The sequence below is a fragment of the Pipistrellus kuhlii genome, unplaced genomic scaffold (assembly GCF_014108245.1).
Source record: "Pipistrellus kuhlii isolate mPipKuh1 unplaced genomic scaffold, mPipKuh1.p scaffold_m20_p_9, whole genome shotgun sequence".
NCBI classification, from domain to species: Eukaryota; Metazoa; Chordata; class Mammalia; order Chiroptera; family Vespertilionidae; genus Pipistrellus; species Pipistrellus kuhlii.
The window spans coordinates 55,984,162-56,003,798 of record NW_023425595.1 but is presented as its reverse complement, the minus strand read 5'-3'; the positions used below and the strand labels follow the sequence as shown (position 1 = coordinate 56,003,798).

Genomic DNA, 19,637 nt, shown 5'->3' with positions numbered 1-19,637 from the left:
TTACTTTTCTTTTGTTTCCCTTGCCCAAGGAGATATATCAGAATACATATTGCTATATCTGAAATTTTACTGCCTATATATTCTAAGATTTTTGGTTTAGCAACTTATACTTAAACCTTCTTTAATTCATTTTGAGTTAATTCATGTGTGTCATGTAAGAAAGTGGTCTAATTTATTTTTCTTTAGTTAATCCTCACTCAAGGGTATGTTTTTGTTGATTTTAGAGAGAGAGGAAGATGAGAGAGATAGAAGGAAACGTCGATAGGTCCCCTCCCAAATGTGCCCAACCGGTGATCAAACCTGCAACCTAAGCATGTGCCCTGACCAGGAATCAAACCTGAAACCCTTCAATGCCTGATACAATGTTCCAACAACTGAGCACCTGGCCAGGGCTAGTTTCATTTTTTTTTTTTTTTTGCAGGTATCTACTCAATATTATCAAAATCATTTATTTAATAGACCATCTTTACCCCATTATATGTTCTTGCCTCCTTTGTGAAACATTAATTGAATATAAAGGCATGGGTTTATTCCTGGGCTCTCTGTTCTGTTCCCTTGGTCTATATGTCAGTTTTTATGCAAGTATCATGCTGTTTTGATTACTGTGGCCTTGAAGTATAGTTTGAGATCAGGTAGTGTGATTGCTCCAACTTTGTTCTTCTTTCTAAAAACTACTGTGGTTATTTATTTATTTATTTTATTTTATTTTTTGTGGTTCTATATAAATTTTTGGAATATTTTTTCTAGTTCTGTGAAATATGCTATTAATATCTTTATAGGGATTATGTTGAATCTATAGATTGCTTTGGGTATTGTGGATATTTTAATGATGTTAATTCTTCTTATCTATGAGCATGGTAGATGTTTCTACTTATTTGTATCTTCTTCAATTTCTTTTTCAGTGCAATAAGTACAGGTCTTTTACATCCTTGGTTAAATTTATTCCTAGGTATTTTTTCCCCCATACAATTGCAAATGTGATCGTCTTCTTAGTTTCCATTTTTGATAGTTCATTATTGGTATATATAAATGCAACTGATTTCTGGATATTTTTTTTATCAGTCCTAGTAGTTTTTAGTAGAATCTTTAGGGTCTCTATATGCAGTATCATGCCATCTGCAAAGTTATTGTAAAGCTTCTCCTCACATTATATTGGTCAAAAAAAGTCACATGGCCAACAGAAAGTATACTCCTCCCATGAGTCAGGCACCAGGGAGAAGCCCAGAAAAGAGAGACACAGAAGAGAGGGACTGCAGAGTGCCTGTAGGTTGAAAGCCTTTGTCAGTTATTTGAAAATCTTGCCTAGCTCTTATATGACAAATTATAATTCAAGAGTTAGAAAGAGCAATAATTAGTTTGGATGGAGACATGTTTTGCCAAAATATACTTAGAAGCCTGGTTAAAAGATGGCCCAGTCCAAGAATGGGCTGAGCTCCTACTCTTAGAACTTTGACTATGCATAGATAGTTTTTATCTTTAAATTTTTTCAATGTTTTCTAAAGTTAGTTTTTTCACTTTTAAATATCTTTGTTTGATTTGTCCAGAACCCATAAATAACAAATTTTATATGTGTATGGTAATTTCCATCTGGCTTTTGTGTACATCTGTTTCTCAGAGTACTTTTATGTACATCCATCCGTTCCTATCTCATTTGTTCTTCTCATGACCAAAGTGACCATGGTTTGTTTACGAAGTGTATCCAATGTCCAGAAGAGTGGTTACCAAGTAGTAAGGACTCAATCATTTATTATGAAATAGGACAAAACTGCTTTTGCAGGGAGGCTACAAAAGATAGTTATGAAGCTGGGGGATGCATTCCATCCCCAGGGGAAAAGTCAAGAAGCGGTTATACATCCTTGCGCCTAATGGTTGCAAAGATGAGCAGTAGGAAATCAGATCTTGTCTTTGAGAAGATACAAAATACACTAGATACATTTTATCTAATGTATATATGCCTATACCCAGCGCACATGGTGGTAGGGAGAATGAAATGAGAAGAGAGGTGTTAAAACGTCATGAAGTTTTCAAAATTTCAATGAGAATTTTAGGGGATAGTATATTAGACTATTGTAAGTTGGATGGACCAATCAATATTTTTTTTCCTCAAGGAAAGAAACACCAAAATGTCTTAAATCTAAGACTTTCTATGTGTCAGCACTTTTCTGTCAGTTTTACATAAAGTGACCTGTTTAACCATCAACACATCCCTTTGAGATAGGAATTATGATTATCCCATTTTCAGATAAGAATATTAAGACACAGAGAAATTAAGTAATGGATACAAGGACTCTCACTGGCCAGTGTGGAGTGGGGCTGAATCCAGAGAGTCTGACTCTAGAACTTATAACTGGTGATTCCCCCTTTTCCAGAGATATTGATATGGCCATCTTTCCAGTAGAAAGATATATTGGAAAGAATGTACTGGTTTGAGAAAAAATGCAATGAAGGCCCACCTGGGCCAGTTACTTTCACATGAGTTACCTAATTTAATCCTCATCTAGTCTAGAGAGTCCTGAGAGGGGGCGGAGGGGGGGAGACTGAGGGGAGGTTGAGGAAGAGGGTGAGAGTTGTTTTGCAAATCAGGAGTAGTCTATTTTCCCCAAGGTCACTCAGTCAATGTTCAGTGTGGCATTAGGTATTGAGTGCTCTATCATGAAAGCCACATTTTAAAGATGCTTTAGTGCACTAATTGTCAAATGTTTCTACCAAACAAAGTAACTGCAAGGTGAATAGCAAAGTAGTGTCTTAACTCCTGCTCTTCATTTAAAGGCATGGAGTTTGCTTTTATTTGTTTGTACTCAGAGATCCTCTGATGAAAGCTGTCCAGACCCATTTGCATTCTAGCATTTTTATGACCCCTGCTGGGTTTAGAGATAGGTTTTAGTAATCCCACCAAATCAATTCCTGCTGACCAACCTCAGGGGTTATCATAAAGTACTTAAGAGGGTCTTATTTATCGAAGCCTCTCATCAGGCAAACATTCTAACTCTTCTTTGAAAAAGAAAGGTACCCTGCTGAGGAATAAGATAAAACTAAATTGTATTTGAGTGAAGAAATGAAGAATGCTGTTATCATTTTAGGGGTTTGATTACCAAATAAGGAATAACTTTTAATTCTAAAGTTGCCTTAGAAGATTATGGACATTCCAAAGTGTTTTTCTAAACCAACAGAAGATTTCGTGTCTTCAAATTGTCCCTACTATTCTCAACTCTCAGAATAACTATTTGTTGTTTACTATATGTTTTCTAAGGACTCCATTATATTGTAAGATCACTGAAGTCCAGATGATAAAAGTGTTCCCTTTTTTCATACACACAGAAATGGAGGCATGTAGACAGGGGTGAGTGATGTGTGGCTCTCTCTGCAAGTTAGTGCAATGTGCCACAGTATGTCGAGAGACCTAGGCTGCAGGCACCTGACCTGCCAATGATGCTGATACTGAGCCTTTTGGGGACTTGGTTTTCTTGTCTGAAGGCAAAGGATGGTCAGGATGAGCACTCACTGAGAGCAGTGACCTTGATGTTCTGCTCATTTCTGTATCTTCAGCACCTTGGCCTGTGTAGTCATCAATGGTGGAAGTTCATAAGTACCTGTTGAAGGGTGATTAGATACCCTACTTAAAAATATGCTACATCTGCATGGAAAACCCTCTGATTTGCCCTACTTCTTTCTCTTTAGACTAATTTCCTGCCTAGTACTTTGGGCACATAGCACATGGCACACTCATAGGTTCAAGATCTTGCTACTCTCTGCCTTTGTGCCTGCTCTTCTTTCCACATGTTATTCCCTTGACTATCAAAAGCTCTAATTAACATTCAAGGGTCAACTTCAAGACAGCTTCTTCTGAGGCTTTTTCCCAGACTTCCTAGATGAACTTAAATCGTTCTTTTGTAGACACAAAAGACTTTCCTTATAGTCCTAATAGAGCATTTATTTCTTTAGGTTTTACTAATTTATTCATCCCACAGATATTTATTAACACACAAATATGTACAAGGCAAAGCTAGGGCTTTACACAAATCATCTCATTTGCTCATCACAGCAATCTCGTGACTATTTATTTTTTCATTTAGCCAGCACTTACTGAGTGCATGTTAGTTAACAGACACTGTTGTAGGTGCTGGTATTTGAGCAGTGGAAACAGAAAACATAAGGGCTGACATTCTAAGGACACAGACTCAGAAATAAATACAAACATAAATGAGCAAGATACTATAATGGTAAAACATTAAGAAAATAAATGTTGCTGAAATGAAAGAAATAGGCATAAGGCATAAATATATGAAGTACTGTATGTCTTAAAAAATCCATATGCAGGGAATACCTCAGCTAAACTTGTGCCAAGGCCAAAGGCATCATCAGCTCTGACTTTTCCAACCCAGTGAGGAAAAGTCATAGCCAGTCTCCAGAGTATTTTCTCTCTGACTTTGGAATGCATCACCTTATTTATTTATTCATTCATTCATTCATTCATTCATTCATTCATATATTTATTCATATATTCATTTATTTATTCATTTGCAGCATACATTACTTTGTAAATTATATTTGGCTTAGATGATTAAGGCCTGGATTTGCATTTGCTAAGTACACAGCATGTGATACTTCAAGAAATGTATAGCAAGAAATGAAAAGGAGCCAATCTACTATTTAAAATCCGCTGTGCAAAGCCTAGCATTTCCACTCACTGAAACTGCTGGTGAATATTGCTAATACAATAACAGCAAAAGTTAAAAAAAAAAAATTGCTGCTGCTATTAGATGATAATCAAAAGTAAAAAGGAATTATAGAAGCTCATAGACAGCAACAATAAGATTCAAATTGCAGGATTTCTCATTTACACACCATTTCTCCTTTTTAGAAATGATTTTCTCAGCCAATAGGAGAAGACTAAGTTGTTTAGTCAGGAATGAGGATGCAGTTACATGCACTGGGTTGCACATCTGTTCCCAAGAGGTCTCCTTCCCTGGCTTTAACCACCGTCTGGCCACAGTATTGAGTTTTTCTCTGTGCAAAGCTTTACCAACTCCTATCAGAATGAAACCCAGGACCTGTGTGCTTGGCAATTAGCTCCAATTAGCTCAGCTAATGGGCCCAGACAGCAAACCTGCTTCTGAGATTTGAAACCCAAAAACTACCTTGATTAGTTGCTATTTGAGTGGGAAGTAGAAAGAGGAACTGCAAAGTCAAGAATATGCTAATCTCACCTTCTGTCAGGAGGAATTTGCAAGGGTGTGAGGACTTCACTTCTGTTTCAAACTTTACATTAATCAACCCTCTGGTTTAACCACACAAATGAGTCTGGAAATCCCCCTACAGTCAGGTGAAGAGTAAGGCTGTCCTTTGAATTAACGGTGACTTCATTTGCATAGTTCTACCATGTTAGCACAGTTATTAAATATTTTACACCCATTGTAGCCTATAGAGCCAAATGATAGTCATGATCGGTGGCAGCTCTGATGAATGCACACTGGTTGAGTGTAAGGATAAGGGGGATTGTGTTACCAACAACACAAAGTTATGTCCGTAGGCAATATTCATATTTAAAATGAATGAACAGCTTTTGAATGATTTATAGCTGACTTGTCCCTGGTTCGTTTTATAAGATGTTCCCCTTTACTTCATAACCTAAAACTTGCTGAATAACGTTTCATGAGTGCTTTTTTCCCTTGCAGTGTGACTATTGCTTTGTCTATTGGACTTCAAATGCTATTTTCTCCCTAATGTCAGATGTAGGAAATTAGCAATGGAATCATTTGTATTCACAGAGGAAATTATTTTAGCGAAGGGATTTGGGTGCGTTGGTCTTAATCTTCATAGTGTTTATAATTTTCATTTTCTATACTATTTGTTTTAATAATATGCTACCTTTTGGCTAAAATGAAGATAATCCAATTATATGATGCCAGTCAAGTACAGAAAACCTTACCATAGAAGTACTTAGGAGTGTGAATTTCTGTACAGAGTTATTCGATTAAAATGAAATGGTTTGTTGAATTTAGAGTACAAAACAGTGTTTCTTCAACAACAAAACAAAACAAACAAAACACAGAAAGAGAGCTCACTATGTACCGAGCATTGTGCTAAATTCAAGGGATGGAAATATGAATAATTCAATTCAATATTTCTTCTTTTTATTTTTAAACTTGCTATTTTCCTAGGGTAACAAAATACTTTCCTCAGCTGTCCATCTTAGCTTGGAGTGTAAACAGTTTTTAAGATTAGTTTAGCAATATCAAATGTACAATCTTCAATAATTCTCAGGCTACTGTGAACCGAACCAAATGTTTTTTTTGAAATGCATTTAAGGAATGTATGAAACCTATACTTAGCACAAATCAAGGATGTTTGTTTATCTTATAAAAGGAACCTTTATAAATAAAAGGACAAGGAGTGCAGCAGAGATGAAAGAGCACAGAGAGTCAGCCTCAAGTTCAGATATGTGTGGAGCCTCTTAAGAACCAGGATCGCTTCCATGTTGCTTAAGCATCCCAACTCTCTGCTCCACCATATCTTAAAGCTGCAGAAACAGTGAATGAGATAATGTACCAAAAGGCTTTCAAATAAGGCCTGGCACATTATCTATGCTCCATAAAAGATGGATGTCACTACAAAATAATCATGGCATTTTCTTAATACTAAACTTTATTGTGCTTACACAAGCTGTTCACCGGTTTTAAATCTGCACTTCAATGACACATCATAGAGAGACCTCTGGCAGTATTTTTGGAGATGCAAATTAAATATTCATATACTGTTTGGTCTGCATCAAACACAATGAAAGCTGTTAGGAAAGTTACACTTCGCAATGTGTAGTTTTCTGTGCATCCCCTGGTTTGGTAAACACGGGTTTTAATCAATCTTCTTGACCACCCATCTCTCCTCTCATGTTTTCCTCAAGTCTTAGTACACAAATAATAATTGCATGCACACTGGTTGAGTGTAAGGATAAGGATGAATCCTTATACTTACTGAATAAACCCCCTCTCTCTATCTGCACACACACCTTTATTCTTCTCTAGCTCTCAGGTAGGGCTTACATGACATCCTCCTAATTGATGTGCTCTTCTCTGCTCCCTTAGAAGGACTTCCTTCTTTTCCCATTAGACTGATATTTGCTCTAATCTTTGCTTATCCTATTGGGAAAAAACTTCCCAGACTAAAAGTATTAAAAGTTCCTTGTCTCATAATGTAAGAAATAAAATGAACTTTTGAACAATATTTTGACATTAGCATCATAATTACATGGATTATTAGGTGATGAATCCTAGAAGTTCTCAATTAAAAAATTGTATGTTATTGTTCATAATGATAAATGAAAACATTGTAACATTAACTCTTCAACCAGTGGAAATCACAAGGCATGTCTTATCTACGAGGATATTTGTTATAAAGATGCGGCTTATATTTTACTAAAATTATATTTCCAATAATAGATGGCTTATGTACAGGGATTCTTATAGCTCTAAGAATATCTGTTATTGAATTTCATAGACAGCTGAGACCAGTTTGGCTCAGTGGATAGAGCATTGGCCTGCAGACTGAGAATTCCCAGGTTCAATTCCGGTCAGGGGCATGTACCTTGGTTGCGGACACATCCCCAGTGGGGGGTGTGTAGCAAGTGGCTGATTGATATTTCTCTCTCATCGATGTTTCTGGCTCTCTATCCCTCTCCCTTCCTCTATGTAAAAAATCAATCAAATATAAAAAAAATTCACAGACAAATTCTCTTACTTAGAAAGATGCTCTTTCTTATTAATTATTGATTCTTGAACTCTTGATACCTTTGTATTGAATGTTGTTGCCAATAAAAGCTGGTCTCCAGGCAAGGTCTTTTCTATACTACATGAAAAGTTCCGTCATTTCGACTTACGTACATATGTGCTTTATGTTTTTTATTATTTATTTACCACAGATAAAGGTCAGGAATTGTTATCTTTCTTTTAAAATAGTTTTACTGTTTCCCTTCATTACTGCTGTGCATGTGTTCCATGTGAGTGACTCAGGTGCTTGTGCAGGTGGGTTTCTATTTATGGTGAAAACCGCCTTAAAAATGGGCCTCTGATGTAACCCTAGGGCCTACTATAATGAAATATACCTGTAAAGGTTTGATTGGATCACAGAGTGTGATTGACCCTAAGGGTTTTCTGTTCCTATAAACATTAGGACATAAGCATATTGTTATTTCATATACATTTCTTGACAGCATTCCAGAAATTCATGTACTGAAGTATCAAAAGTTTTAGCTCTAAAGGATTTCTCCCATAGAGAGATCTCAGGGCACAGGCCTCTGGTTTAACATTATTTGAGTTTCCCTCAGGGAGTCATGAACGCAACAGTGTGACATGCACACCTGAAGAATTCACTGCAAGAATAAATATTGATGGTATGTTTGCTTGTTATGGCTTTATGAACTTTGAGAAATCCCTCTATGTTTTTATGCATTTCCAAAGCATTAATTCAGTCAAGAAGCACAGATACAATTAGGAGATAATGTATTTTATTTTCTGAGAAATAAATATAAAACAGCAAACAGAATTTCCCCCCCAAAAATTAGATAAAATACTCAGACAAACGTCTTTTAAAGTTTTTCCCAAATAAGTCATCTTTAGTAAGTAAGATTTTGGTTGAAATCTTTTTTGAAAAACTCAAGTAACTGCTTAAGTTTTAAGAGATGTGGAATACAGCCCTGTGAGCTATGACCAGTTTATGGCTCATCTACTCATATACAGCATAATCACCTAGGATAAAACTGAACAGCCATCCTCTGAGAGATCTGGGAACAGGTGGTACAACTAATCACCCCTAATGTTCTTAACAACTGTCTCTAAAGACTTAAAAGACAAGTGTCCCACTCTCAAATGACAAGAAAGGCTTTTGTTTGTGCAACCATTGCAGGAACTCAATGATTAAATTCCCTTATGGAGGAATCAGTGGATTATTCATTTATTAGTTTATTATATACCACTTCACCCTGGGATGGGCTCAAGGGGACTAATGGCAAAAGGGGTTATCTGGCTATTTCTTTCTGTAGTGTTATTTTATCCCTCACCATATTTGCTTTCAGCCTGTGAGTAAACTGTGTTGCATTTTCCATGTTTCAGGTGGAGCCAAAGGTGATCATTCTAGAGTCCTTTATATCTTATCTTTAGATAATTTCCTATTCAGTAATTGGTGAAAAGCATTTCCACAAGAAGGCTTTTATTTTCCACCAGAGAATACATGAGTAACACCATTTCAATATAATAATATAACATAAAAATTTTTTTAGGTGTAAATGTCACACACACTTCAACCTCCTTTTCTTTTTCTTTTTTATTGTCGTTTTTGAAGTTTATCATTTCTTATTAAAACTAAATGTTTAAGAAAACTGTAGAACATGTATATATAATGTTGACCTTAAAAATAAAACATAGTTTTTTCTCAGCAAAAATGGGTTTACTCAGGAACAGCAGACAATTACAAGTAGGGATATGCAAGGTATGGCAAAGGCCATATGCAAGTCCAAAGAACAAGTGAGAAGAACCTTCTTTTATAGCAAAAAGTGGGATTTGGGAAAAGCTGTCCAGAGGAGGTAACTGGGAGTTTGAATTGTAATGGCTTTGCATTAGACAGACTGTGCCAGTCTGTTATTGGCTGAGCTGTTGCTATGGGAAGAAAAAAAATCTTAATTTCTTCTCCTGGGGTAGTATTGTACAATGGAAAACATCTTCCTGTTGGAGTAGCACAGAACTTCTCTTCCTGTTTTTGGGAAACTACGTAGGAATGAATGGTAGGGCATGCTAGCTCCCTGGTTGAGGTTGCCTTTATTAATTTTCACAATAGAAAAAAAGAAAAGAAAAATAACACTTCATTGCCAACAATGTCAACATTTGTGTGGATGTTGTTTTAAAATATATATTTTATTGAGGAAAGGAGAGAAAGAGAGAGACAGAAATATCAATGATGAGAGAGAATCATTGATCTGGGCTGCCTCCTACATGCCCCATATTGGTGATTGAGCCTGCAACCTGGGCATGTGCCCTGACTGGAATTAAAGCGTGACCTCCTGGTTCATAGGTGGACACTCAACCACTGAGCCACACCAATCGGGCTGTGTGAATGTTTTTAGTCCTGTTTCAATCAGATATCTGTATATTTTTCCAGCAAAATTGTATGATGTGGAACATACTCTATATGAACTTTTGATTTATGAGTTCATTTTATTTTAAGAATGCTAACTGCTAGATTACAAGTGGGTTTGCTAGGGTCATTATGCTTTCAATTTTGTTTTTGATATTTTGGGATTTGTACAACATTTTGCACATAGGAGGAATATCAATTTTTATGTTTTTGACTTTTGCAATTATGCTTAGAAATATATCTTCCACATTTGGAGTCCATTGTAGAATAATATATATCAATATCACTAATTGGTGGGTTGGAAAGAGCATTTGACTAATAGTTTATTTGGGTTTTAGTCCTATAACAATTAGTTTGGGGATGCTAGACATTCCATGTGGCTCTGTGAGCTTCAGTTCGCTCATCTCTCAAGGGAGAGCATTAGACCCTAGACAGCCTCAGCACCAAAGTGTAGAGATCCCCTGCATGGACTGCAGGAACAAAGTCACCAGTGCATCAGCATCTTTCTTTTAGGATGGAAAGTACTACAATTACAGTCCGTGAGCAAAGGTGAGGGGCATGGGGTGATAAGGACACATATGTAATACCTTAATCAATAAAGAAAGAAAGAAAATAGGTAGTCACAACTGAAACGATGTCCACCATAATGTCAGCACTCCCTGCCTTGAGTTGCTAAGTGTGTATGTTTCACTGGCTTTTCAAGAGCCTCTTTTTACAACCCCAAACAGTATGAGTGATTCACAAGCCTTTCTACATTAAATTATTGGACATACAACTATAATGTATATATGATTTTGTGTGTGTGTGTGTGTGTGTGCGTGTGTATGTGTGTGTTTAAGCCAACTGCATCAAAAAAAAAAAAAAGAGAGAGAGAGAGAGAGAAAGAGAGAGAGATAAGGACATCAAGGGATGAATTTGCACTGACTTCTTGGAACTAGTTATCTCTTAGAAATAGCTATCGATATCTCACTGCAGAAGGATGGTACATGGCTTTTAAAGGATTTATCTAAATTTACTGTAACAAAGAACAGAAATGTATTTTTAAGTTGATTGTTTTTGATACATTTAAATTATTATTCACTGTTCATTCTGCTAAGTAATGCTAATGGCACTCTTCTACTAAGAGCATCCACATACAAAGCTTGTATTCCATGTGTACTGCTTGTAAAACCAAGCTGTCTACCAGGATGATATAAAAATATTAGAGACCCGGTACACCAAATTCATGCCCTTGGGGTGGGTCCCTCAGCTTGACCTGTGCCCTCTCACAGTCTGGAAGCCCTGGGGAATGTCCAGCTGGCAGCTTAGTGAGTCTAAGCTGTCAGTCAGACATGCTTAGCATTGCCAAGGAGGAGGGAGAGGCTCCCACCACTGCTGCTGTGCTCGCCTGCTATGAGCCCAGCTTCTGGATGTGCAGCACTTTTCCTGTGGGAAAGCACTGACCATCAGGGGGCAGCTCCTGTGTTGAGTGTCTGCCCCCTAGTGGTCAGTGCACATCATAGTGACCGGTCATTCCATCATTAGGTCATTTGCATATTAGCCTTTTATTATGTAGGATACACTGTAGATGAGGCCCCCTAGAACCATAAGAAATGCAAAAAATTCACTGTTAACTCATTCTCGAATTGCCCCCTCTTAAAATCAAATTGCCCCACTCCCTGAGGGGCATGTGCTGAACCTTGGGAACCCCTGGGCTTGACACTTTTCTTCTCTGTGGACCCTAAAACAAACAAAACAAAACAAAACAAAACAAAAAACACAAAACAAAACAAAAAAAAAGCCAAGTTTATGGTTGCCAGGAGTTAGGGAATAGAAAAAATTGGGAGATGTTTGTTGGTTAAAGGGTATAAACAAAGAATTATAAGATGAATATATGCTGGGAATCTAAGGTACTATATTTAACAATGCTGTATTGTTTACTTGAAAGTTGCTAAGAGAGTAGATCTTAAACGTTCTCACCACACACACACACACACACACACACACACAATTGTAGTTATGTGAAGTGATATATATATTAACTTCTTTGGTAATTAATCATTAGCAGTACATACATATATCAAATTAACATGGTATATACCCTAAACTCATTGACAATGTTATATGTCAATTATTTCTCAGTAAAGCGGGTGGGGGAGATAATTCTAGCTGTCATGTGGAATGTAGGATCTATGGAAAGAGTAGAAATATGGAGAAAGTTAGCAGGCAATTGGGAGAATTGCTGGTATGTTGGACTTGGAAGGTTGTTGTGGAGGAGATGAGAAATGATCATATTAAGAGTAGATTCAGAAGGTAAAGTTGCTATGATCCTTCCTATGACAACATGACTCACATTTGGAAGTTCAATGTTTTATTCTTAAAAGAGATAGTGCTCACTTTCCTAAGTTCATTTAAAATGTCACTATAAATAATGACATTTTAAAATAACATAAATAACATAAAAATATTGGTTTCTTTCAAATGTTCACTATTCCTGTTGCCAAGAGAAGATATCTTAATGAAATTCTCTATCAGTTTTTTCTATTAAAGTTTCTGACTGGAATCCTATAGTCAAGACAGAGAAGAAGCTGAAAACTCTTTGTGTAACATTTATCAAGGCCCATGTACAGGAAAGGACCTTTATATTTAAAATGTTTGACAGAGTATACTTTTTTTTCTTGTGTCTATGCAAGAGAATGAAGCAAACTGAAGTCACAGGATTTAGTAAATAAACACATTATATCTAAATAACTAAGAATACTTTGAAGGATATCATGGTAGAACCTCCCACCAGTACCCTGCTTTATGTCTTGCCTCCTTTTTTGTTAATGCCTCCTTTAGACACTGTTTCATCCAAACCAGCTGCCATGATGTGAAACGTGACCACACAGTTGTGTACTCAGAAATGAGCTCTGATGGTCCTAGCCCCACAGGAAATAGCTACATGACACAGAGCACACCATTGAGCTCTCTGAGAATTCATTTTCTAAGCATTAAAATGAAGAGACCGGACTAGAGAATTTCAAAATTCTTTCCAGTTGCAAGATTTTTATGACTGTCCCTCTCTGACTTTTACACATGCTTTAATTGCCATTATTGTGCTTATAATTACTAAATCTACATTTCAAGTGTAATCCTTTCATGAGGTCCATTCTCATATAGCAAATGGCCTCCTAAACATCTCTACCTGGACATTGCATAGGCACCTCAAATACACCGTGTCCAACAGGATTCATTTACTTTCCTCAGTAACTTGCTTCTTTTTACGTATATCTTCTTTATATTGCCTATATACTGCTCTCTTTTTTACTAAGTTTTGTACCATATCTTTCTTGCAAGTAGCTATCTACTTATCTGAGCTCAAAACTCAGCTCAAATGTCACCTTCTATGCCTACTTTCTTTCCAGATGGAATTTTCTATTATTTTCCATTGTTATTCTGATTAGTCTGGTTTCAAGGGACCCTGTGCTTGCATTTTTAACTCCTTGAAGATTGGGATAGTTTCTTGCTTCTTTGTGATTCTACCCTAGCTTAGAATGCATCACATTAGGTGACTAACCAATATTGAATCAATGAATGAAAATGAAAATTCTATTATCTGAGGATTGCTCATGTCTGTCTTATCCAGCGTATGTCTTCCTTTCTACAGGCTCTTCAAGACATGGAGAAGTCATTAGCTCTCTTACCCAGGTTCATCTACTCACCTGCTTAAGAAAACTAATAAATTCTGAACTTCATTTGTTTGCACACGTTCTTCTACTGTGGGAATTGGTGTCCTGTTCATGTACAATCTGTCTTGCAGAGTACAAAGACCTCATTTTCTCTTTCTTTCTCATCTTCCATTCAATTGAGATTAGAATAATAACCACTAGCCAGTTTTCAATAGATGTGCATTCCTTCAACCCCACATTTGCCTCAGTGCCCTCTTGGTAAACAATAAAAATTTTCGTCATCACAGACATTTATATATAAACCAGTCTCATCATGAGCAATTAACAACTGTACTTCAGCTCCACAAAATGTTAATGAAATTTAATCCTGATACTTAGCTCTCATTCAGTAAGTTTATTTGAGCAAATAAATTGACATATTTGAGTGGCTGAATTGTTCTCAGGAATTTCTTAAAATGCCTTCTACTCCCTGGTCAGGCTGGAGAAAATGAACCAAGGTGAGTTATGTTGGCAAGATCAAGAAATCATGTGTGACATGTAAAAATGGTAGAATCAGCTTTCCTTCCCATTGTGTTTGTTTGTTTGTTTAACTTGCTAGTGCTAGAGCAATTAAAATGAAGTCACAGACAACATAGAGAGAAGTTTGCCTTAGAAGATAAGTTTCTTTTTCTTAGGTCCATTGCTATCACATATCTTTTATGGCTTCTTGAGATAAATTATTTTCTCAAGTTTGCCCTTACCTTCTTTCCTTGAAGGGGTTACTACTTTATTACTCCCATAGTTATTTTCTCCCCTTTCTATTCCTCCTGTAATTTCTTGATAGAGTTAGGAATTGATAGAAACAGTTCATTTATCTTTGAAAAGATCACTGATATTATAGACTAGCTCCTCAGTTAGATTGAATATGATAGAACCAAATAAATATTAGTACTGATAATAATTAGAATTGCTCTGTGAGTGCTTTATTAAGTATTACTTATAACTACATAATAATCAATGGAGTCAATTCTCAAAACAACCCTGTGATTTAAGGACCTCGCCTTTTACAGGTGAGGAAAAGAAGGATTGGAGAGGTTAAGTAGACTATCTGGGGTCTCAGCCAGTAAATAACTGAGTTAAAATCTGAATTCCTGTCAGCACATTTCCAATTCACTAGTGCTTGTAAGTAAATGTGAATGCAGTTGTTCATGCCTTGAGGAGTGGTGCTCACAACAAATGGTGACCTGTTCAGAGGGGATGCAGCCCCTGTTCCTGTTGTCACTGAGCTGGGAGAAGATTCTGATGGCTGAGATGTTGAAACGGTGCATGTAATGAATTGAACTGAGGAATGACTGACTCACACGATGTTTCTTTGCCTTCTAGGAAGATTTCCAACCCGCAGCAGCCTCAGAGACCAACTGGGAGTCCGTCACAAGCTCTATCTCAGTAAGTAATTGATTTTTCTGTTGCCAGTGGGGGGGAAAATTAAGGAGTAGCTAAGGTCAACCCAGAGCAACATCAGCGGTATTAAGGGCCTATGCCTTAACCACAAGCCAGATCTCAAGCATGGTGTGTTCTCTTTCATGTAGGTTACAGTGGCTCTGCCAGATACCCTTTGCCCTCTCCCAGACAGTTTTCAGGAAATGCCAGTTCTCATTATGCGAGCACAGAATAGACAATGGCTTAAGTATTTATCAGTTTCAAAGCAGAACGTTCCAACCAAAGGACTGTGCAGATACATCAAACATAGCAAACTGGTCCACGGCCCACGCTCAAGTGGGGAATTTTGAAATAGTTTTTTTTTTTGTTTGTTTTTTGTTTTTTGTTTTTAATATTCTAGGGAGGCTCTTAACCTTTGCATTGTCTAGGATCTTTTCAGACGTGAAAAAATTCCAATGTTTACAGTAAGATAACTTAAGTGCAAATCAGGCATGTGTTCTATGTGACTTGGAAATAAAACATCACTCGTACTGAAACTGTAAAATGGCTCATGACCCAATTTTTGTTCTCCAAATTTAGTCATTTCTCAGTATTCTGTCTTCTTATCTTCTTTGCACAGAAAGAACAGACCTTGTTTTCACCAAGTCTATGGGTAGCACTGATGTAGCAATAAAATACAAGCTAACAAATACAGCTGTTCGCTGAAAGGTCAGAAGCATGGAGAAAGCTAGTCTCGGTTCTAAAGTGGGTGGTGGGTGCGGGAAGAGATTGAACAAAAACTGTGCACCTATGGATGAGGACCATCGGGGGTGGGGAAAGGGCAGAGGGTGGGGTGGGAACCTGGTGGAGGGGAGCAATGGAGAGGAAAAAAAAGAGGAACATTTGTAATAATCTGAACATTAAAGATTAATTTAAAATAAATAAATAAATAAATAAATAATAAATAAATAAAGTGGGTGTGGCTAAGTCACTGGAGTTGATCCCCCACTCCTTCAAAGTGATATGCTATCTTTTGCTCTTTGGGGGATTTTAAGAAATTGCCTCAGATGGCAGGATTCCCTCAGCTCTGGATTCTGTGAGGATTTGATTCGCCAGGCATGCCTGCTGGACTACAACAGCGCAGCCAGAGATCAGTGAGGCCTCTGAGAGTGATGTTAGAGTGTTTTATTTGTGTGGTTTTGACAGTCCAAAATGCCTACTCTGAACACAGCTAAGTCAATCACTGTCAGGCAGGTGATGATGAAAATAAGGCAGGTAAGACTGCAGAGCTGGGGCTAAGCAGGAGGCTTGGACAGTTAGCAGCCTGAGACTGTCAGTTCAAAGTAGATTCCAGAGGCGGCTCTGAAACCAAGACCTGGCATGCTATTCTGACAAGACATCCTCCAGCTTCGCAAGCTTCTTACATAACAACTCAAGGGCTGTCTGCCCAGTCCTGCCCGAAGTGCAGAAGTTGCAAGCTTAAAGGACCCAGTACTAACTCAAGATAACGCCAGTTCTCTAAATGAGAGAGATCAGGCCGTCTATATCTGTGAAACCTCAGCCCTGAGTCCACACCGACCAAGAAGTCTTCAGATTGGCTCCAAATCCAGGTTCTGGTTAGTCCTCTGGGAAGACTAAATAGCCGTGGCTTCTTCCACCAGCATTCTGGTTTTCAAGAACCTCTGCACTACAGGCAGGGTCTCTGAACCTACCAGTAATTGTTGTACAAACCATACTTTGTGGTGTGAGTGGTTAGCAAAACTGATTAACAATCTTCAGAGCATTTTTTTTTTATAAGTTATTCTTTTAAGTTAATTCAGTTAGGTTTAGAATGTGTTTTTGTAAACATATAACAAAAGCTGAATGAGATCAAAATGTGCGCTTGAAGGAGGCACACCCAAATAGTTATTGCTCTCAAAAATAGGTTTTAAATAATTACCTAAAACCAAAAATGTTCTCATGGGTTTTTTAGGTCATGTCATTCATAAACATTTTTGAAGAATATATTTTATTGATTTTTTAAAGAGAGGAAGGGAGAAGGATAGAGAGCTAGAAACATCTATGAGAGAGAAACATCGACCATCTGCCAAGGTACATGCCCCTGACCGGAATCAAACCTGGGACCTTTCAGTCCATAGGCTGATGCTCTATCCACTGAGCCAAACCGGTTTCGGCCATAAACATTTTCTTTACCATCTTCTATGTTTCTGTCCATTGTCCTGGGTCAACACTTGAAAAAGGCACTAAAGCTCACACATAAGCACTTTGTCACATTTTATCTGTGGGTTGGGTTTGCTCTTCAGACTAATGTTAAAAGAAATTATTTACTCCCTTCTCTTGAGACTGAGGGAAACGCCCCCTCCCCTCAGCTTTTGCTTGATAAGTTATCTGGGTACACGCCACTTCCCAGGCACAGTCAAGAGCAACCCCAGGAGCAACGTGCAGGCGTTCCCCTTTGAGAGCCATTGTAAGAAGCTTTTGTTTGGGTGGAAATGGATCCATGGCTATCCCTGCTTTTACTTTAAAAGCCCAGGAAGCATTTTAATTTCAAAGCTTTTATATGCTGCCCATGCACCTAACACTGGCCAGTTCATTTTGGTTTTCTGGTTTAGACCCATATTATTGTGTTACAAGACTCATTGTAAATCATCCGGTGACTATGAGCCAGGTAGACAGTAGATTCTTCAGACAATACAATTTGAATGGGAATTTAGAATTTTGGGACTGAATCAAAGTATCATCTACCTCTAGTATTGATGCCAAGAGGAATGTGAAAGGCAAAAATTAGGTACTTCAGTAAGGGTTCAGCTTAGACACACACACACACACACACACACACACACACACACACACACACACATGCACCTAGTGTAAGGAACTAGCCTGACACTTTCACCCATCTATCTCATGTTTCCCACCGAAGAACTAACACTCACTTTCTCCTACACTACAGGGCATATTTGAAAACTGCTCATACGCACCAGTGGTAGGTTAATGCTTTCATACACTTAGTTTCACTAAAGAGCAACTATTCCTGTCAAAGCAAGTGATCACTGAATCGCTTACAGACCTTTGGCCTTTGCTTGGTTAAAAAGAGAAAACATTACCTGAGAGTGAGAATATAAATGTGGGCTTTACTATCTCTGATTCTGGTGCATATTAATTCTCAATAGGGTACCGCAGTTAAGTTTCAGGAACACAAGTTTTCATTAATTTCCATTTTCTTGCAGTCATAGGAGATGTTTGCCCTTGGGGGATCTTATTTGTTTGGCTATTTCTTTAAAGACATTTAGAAACCATTTAAGATCACACACTCTCTAGTTCCTTGTCAATGGGTCATGAATTTTACAGAGATGTTTGAATCATGGCTCATTTACCTCTAGATTAGTGAAGGGTTAGTGAAGTAAGTGCGTGGAAACTTATGTGGAGATATGTTTCAGAGAAAAATACATAATCCGTTCCAGACTCTCAATGATGTGCATTACCATTTAAAAAAGTATTCCTGACAGTATTTTCATGGCACCTAGAATCACTAGCAAGCCGCAGCACTTAAAAAATACATTTGCCTCCCACATAAATCTTTCACTCTGAAGTCAAGAGAGCCAGCTTCCTGGCTAATTATCCTTATTGACAGTAAATAAGCCGATTACAGTGCCAAATTTTATCAAGATTTCTCCAGAGTAGATTCAAACTCTGTTCACACAACACCTGCAATGCTAGCTGCCCCAAAAAGATGGGTCACAGAGGCTAGTCCTGGGAGAATGGGACAGATATGCAAAACTTGCCTGAAAGGAGTTCAAAATTTAATTGCTCACCATTAGTTGTTGATATGGATATGGATGTGGGACATTAACCATGAAACTGGATTACTTAATTTTAATATTTCTACCTAGCCCATGTCTTTTATAATGATTAACATTCAGATGATGTGGAAGTTTTATAATCTGCCTGGTTTGGATTTGCAAAAAAGTGAATGGTTATCACTTACCAATTATTTGTGTTTGTTTAGAAATAGTACTGTAGCATGATATTTATACACAGGTTGGCTTATAATCCCGGCCTTGTCTATCTTCCTTCCATGTAGTTGTATGACTATTGTATTTCACAGCAATGGGCCTTTTCTGAGTACACTGAGCTGTATGTCACTCTTAGGGGGTATCCTATCGCGCACCATCAGTCACTGACACCGCCCTCACTGCGGATGCTCTGGATAAAACAGTTGCACAATTTGATACAGTGGAAGATCTGCTCAAGTATTTCAGTCCTGAATCCTGGCAAGAAGATCTTGAGAGTCTGTATTTGGACACCCCTCATCATCGAGGCCGGTCATACCACGACAGGAAGTCAAAAGGTAAGAAACAGAGCATTAGATAACTGTATTAATAATTAGATAACTGCACTAATAATTAAAGATTAGCAATGCAACATTTTTAATTCACTTAAATCAGGTGATTATTGTCATTCCAT

The 19,637-nt window shown here is 37.5% G+C and overlaps 1 protein-coding gene across 2 annotated transcripts in view; it reads left to right on the top strand.

The window, feature by feature from the left end:
• The window catches only part of PDGFD (platelet derived growth factor D), a 203,705-nt gene that overhangs the window by 159,995 nt on the left and 24,073 nt on the right, over positions 1 to 19,637 (top strand). For both annotated transcript variants that reach the window (XM_036427207.2, XM_036427206.2), the window contains exons 4-5: positions 15,135 to 15,197; positions 19,323 to 19,521. In XM_036427207.2, the coding sequence (XP_036283100.1) occupies positions 15,135 to 15,197; positions 19,323 to 19,521 (262 nt within the window). The remainder of the gene's footprint in view (positions 1 to 15,134; positions 15,198 to 19,322; positions 19,522 to 19,637) is intronic.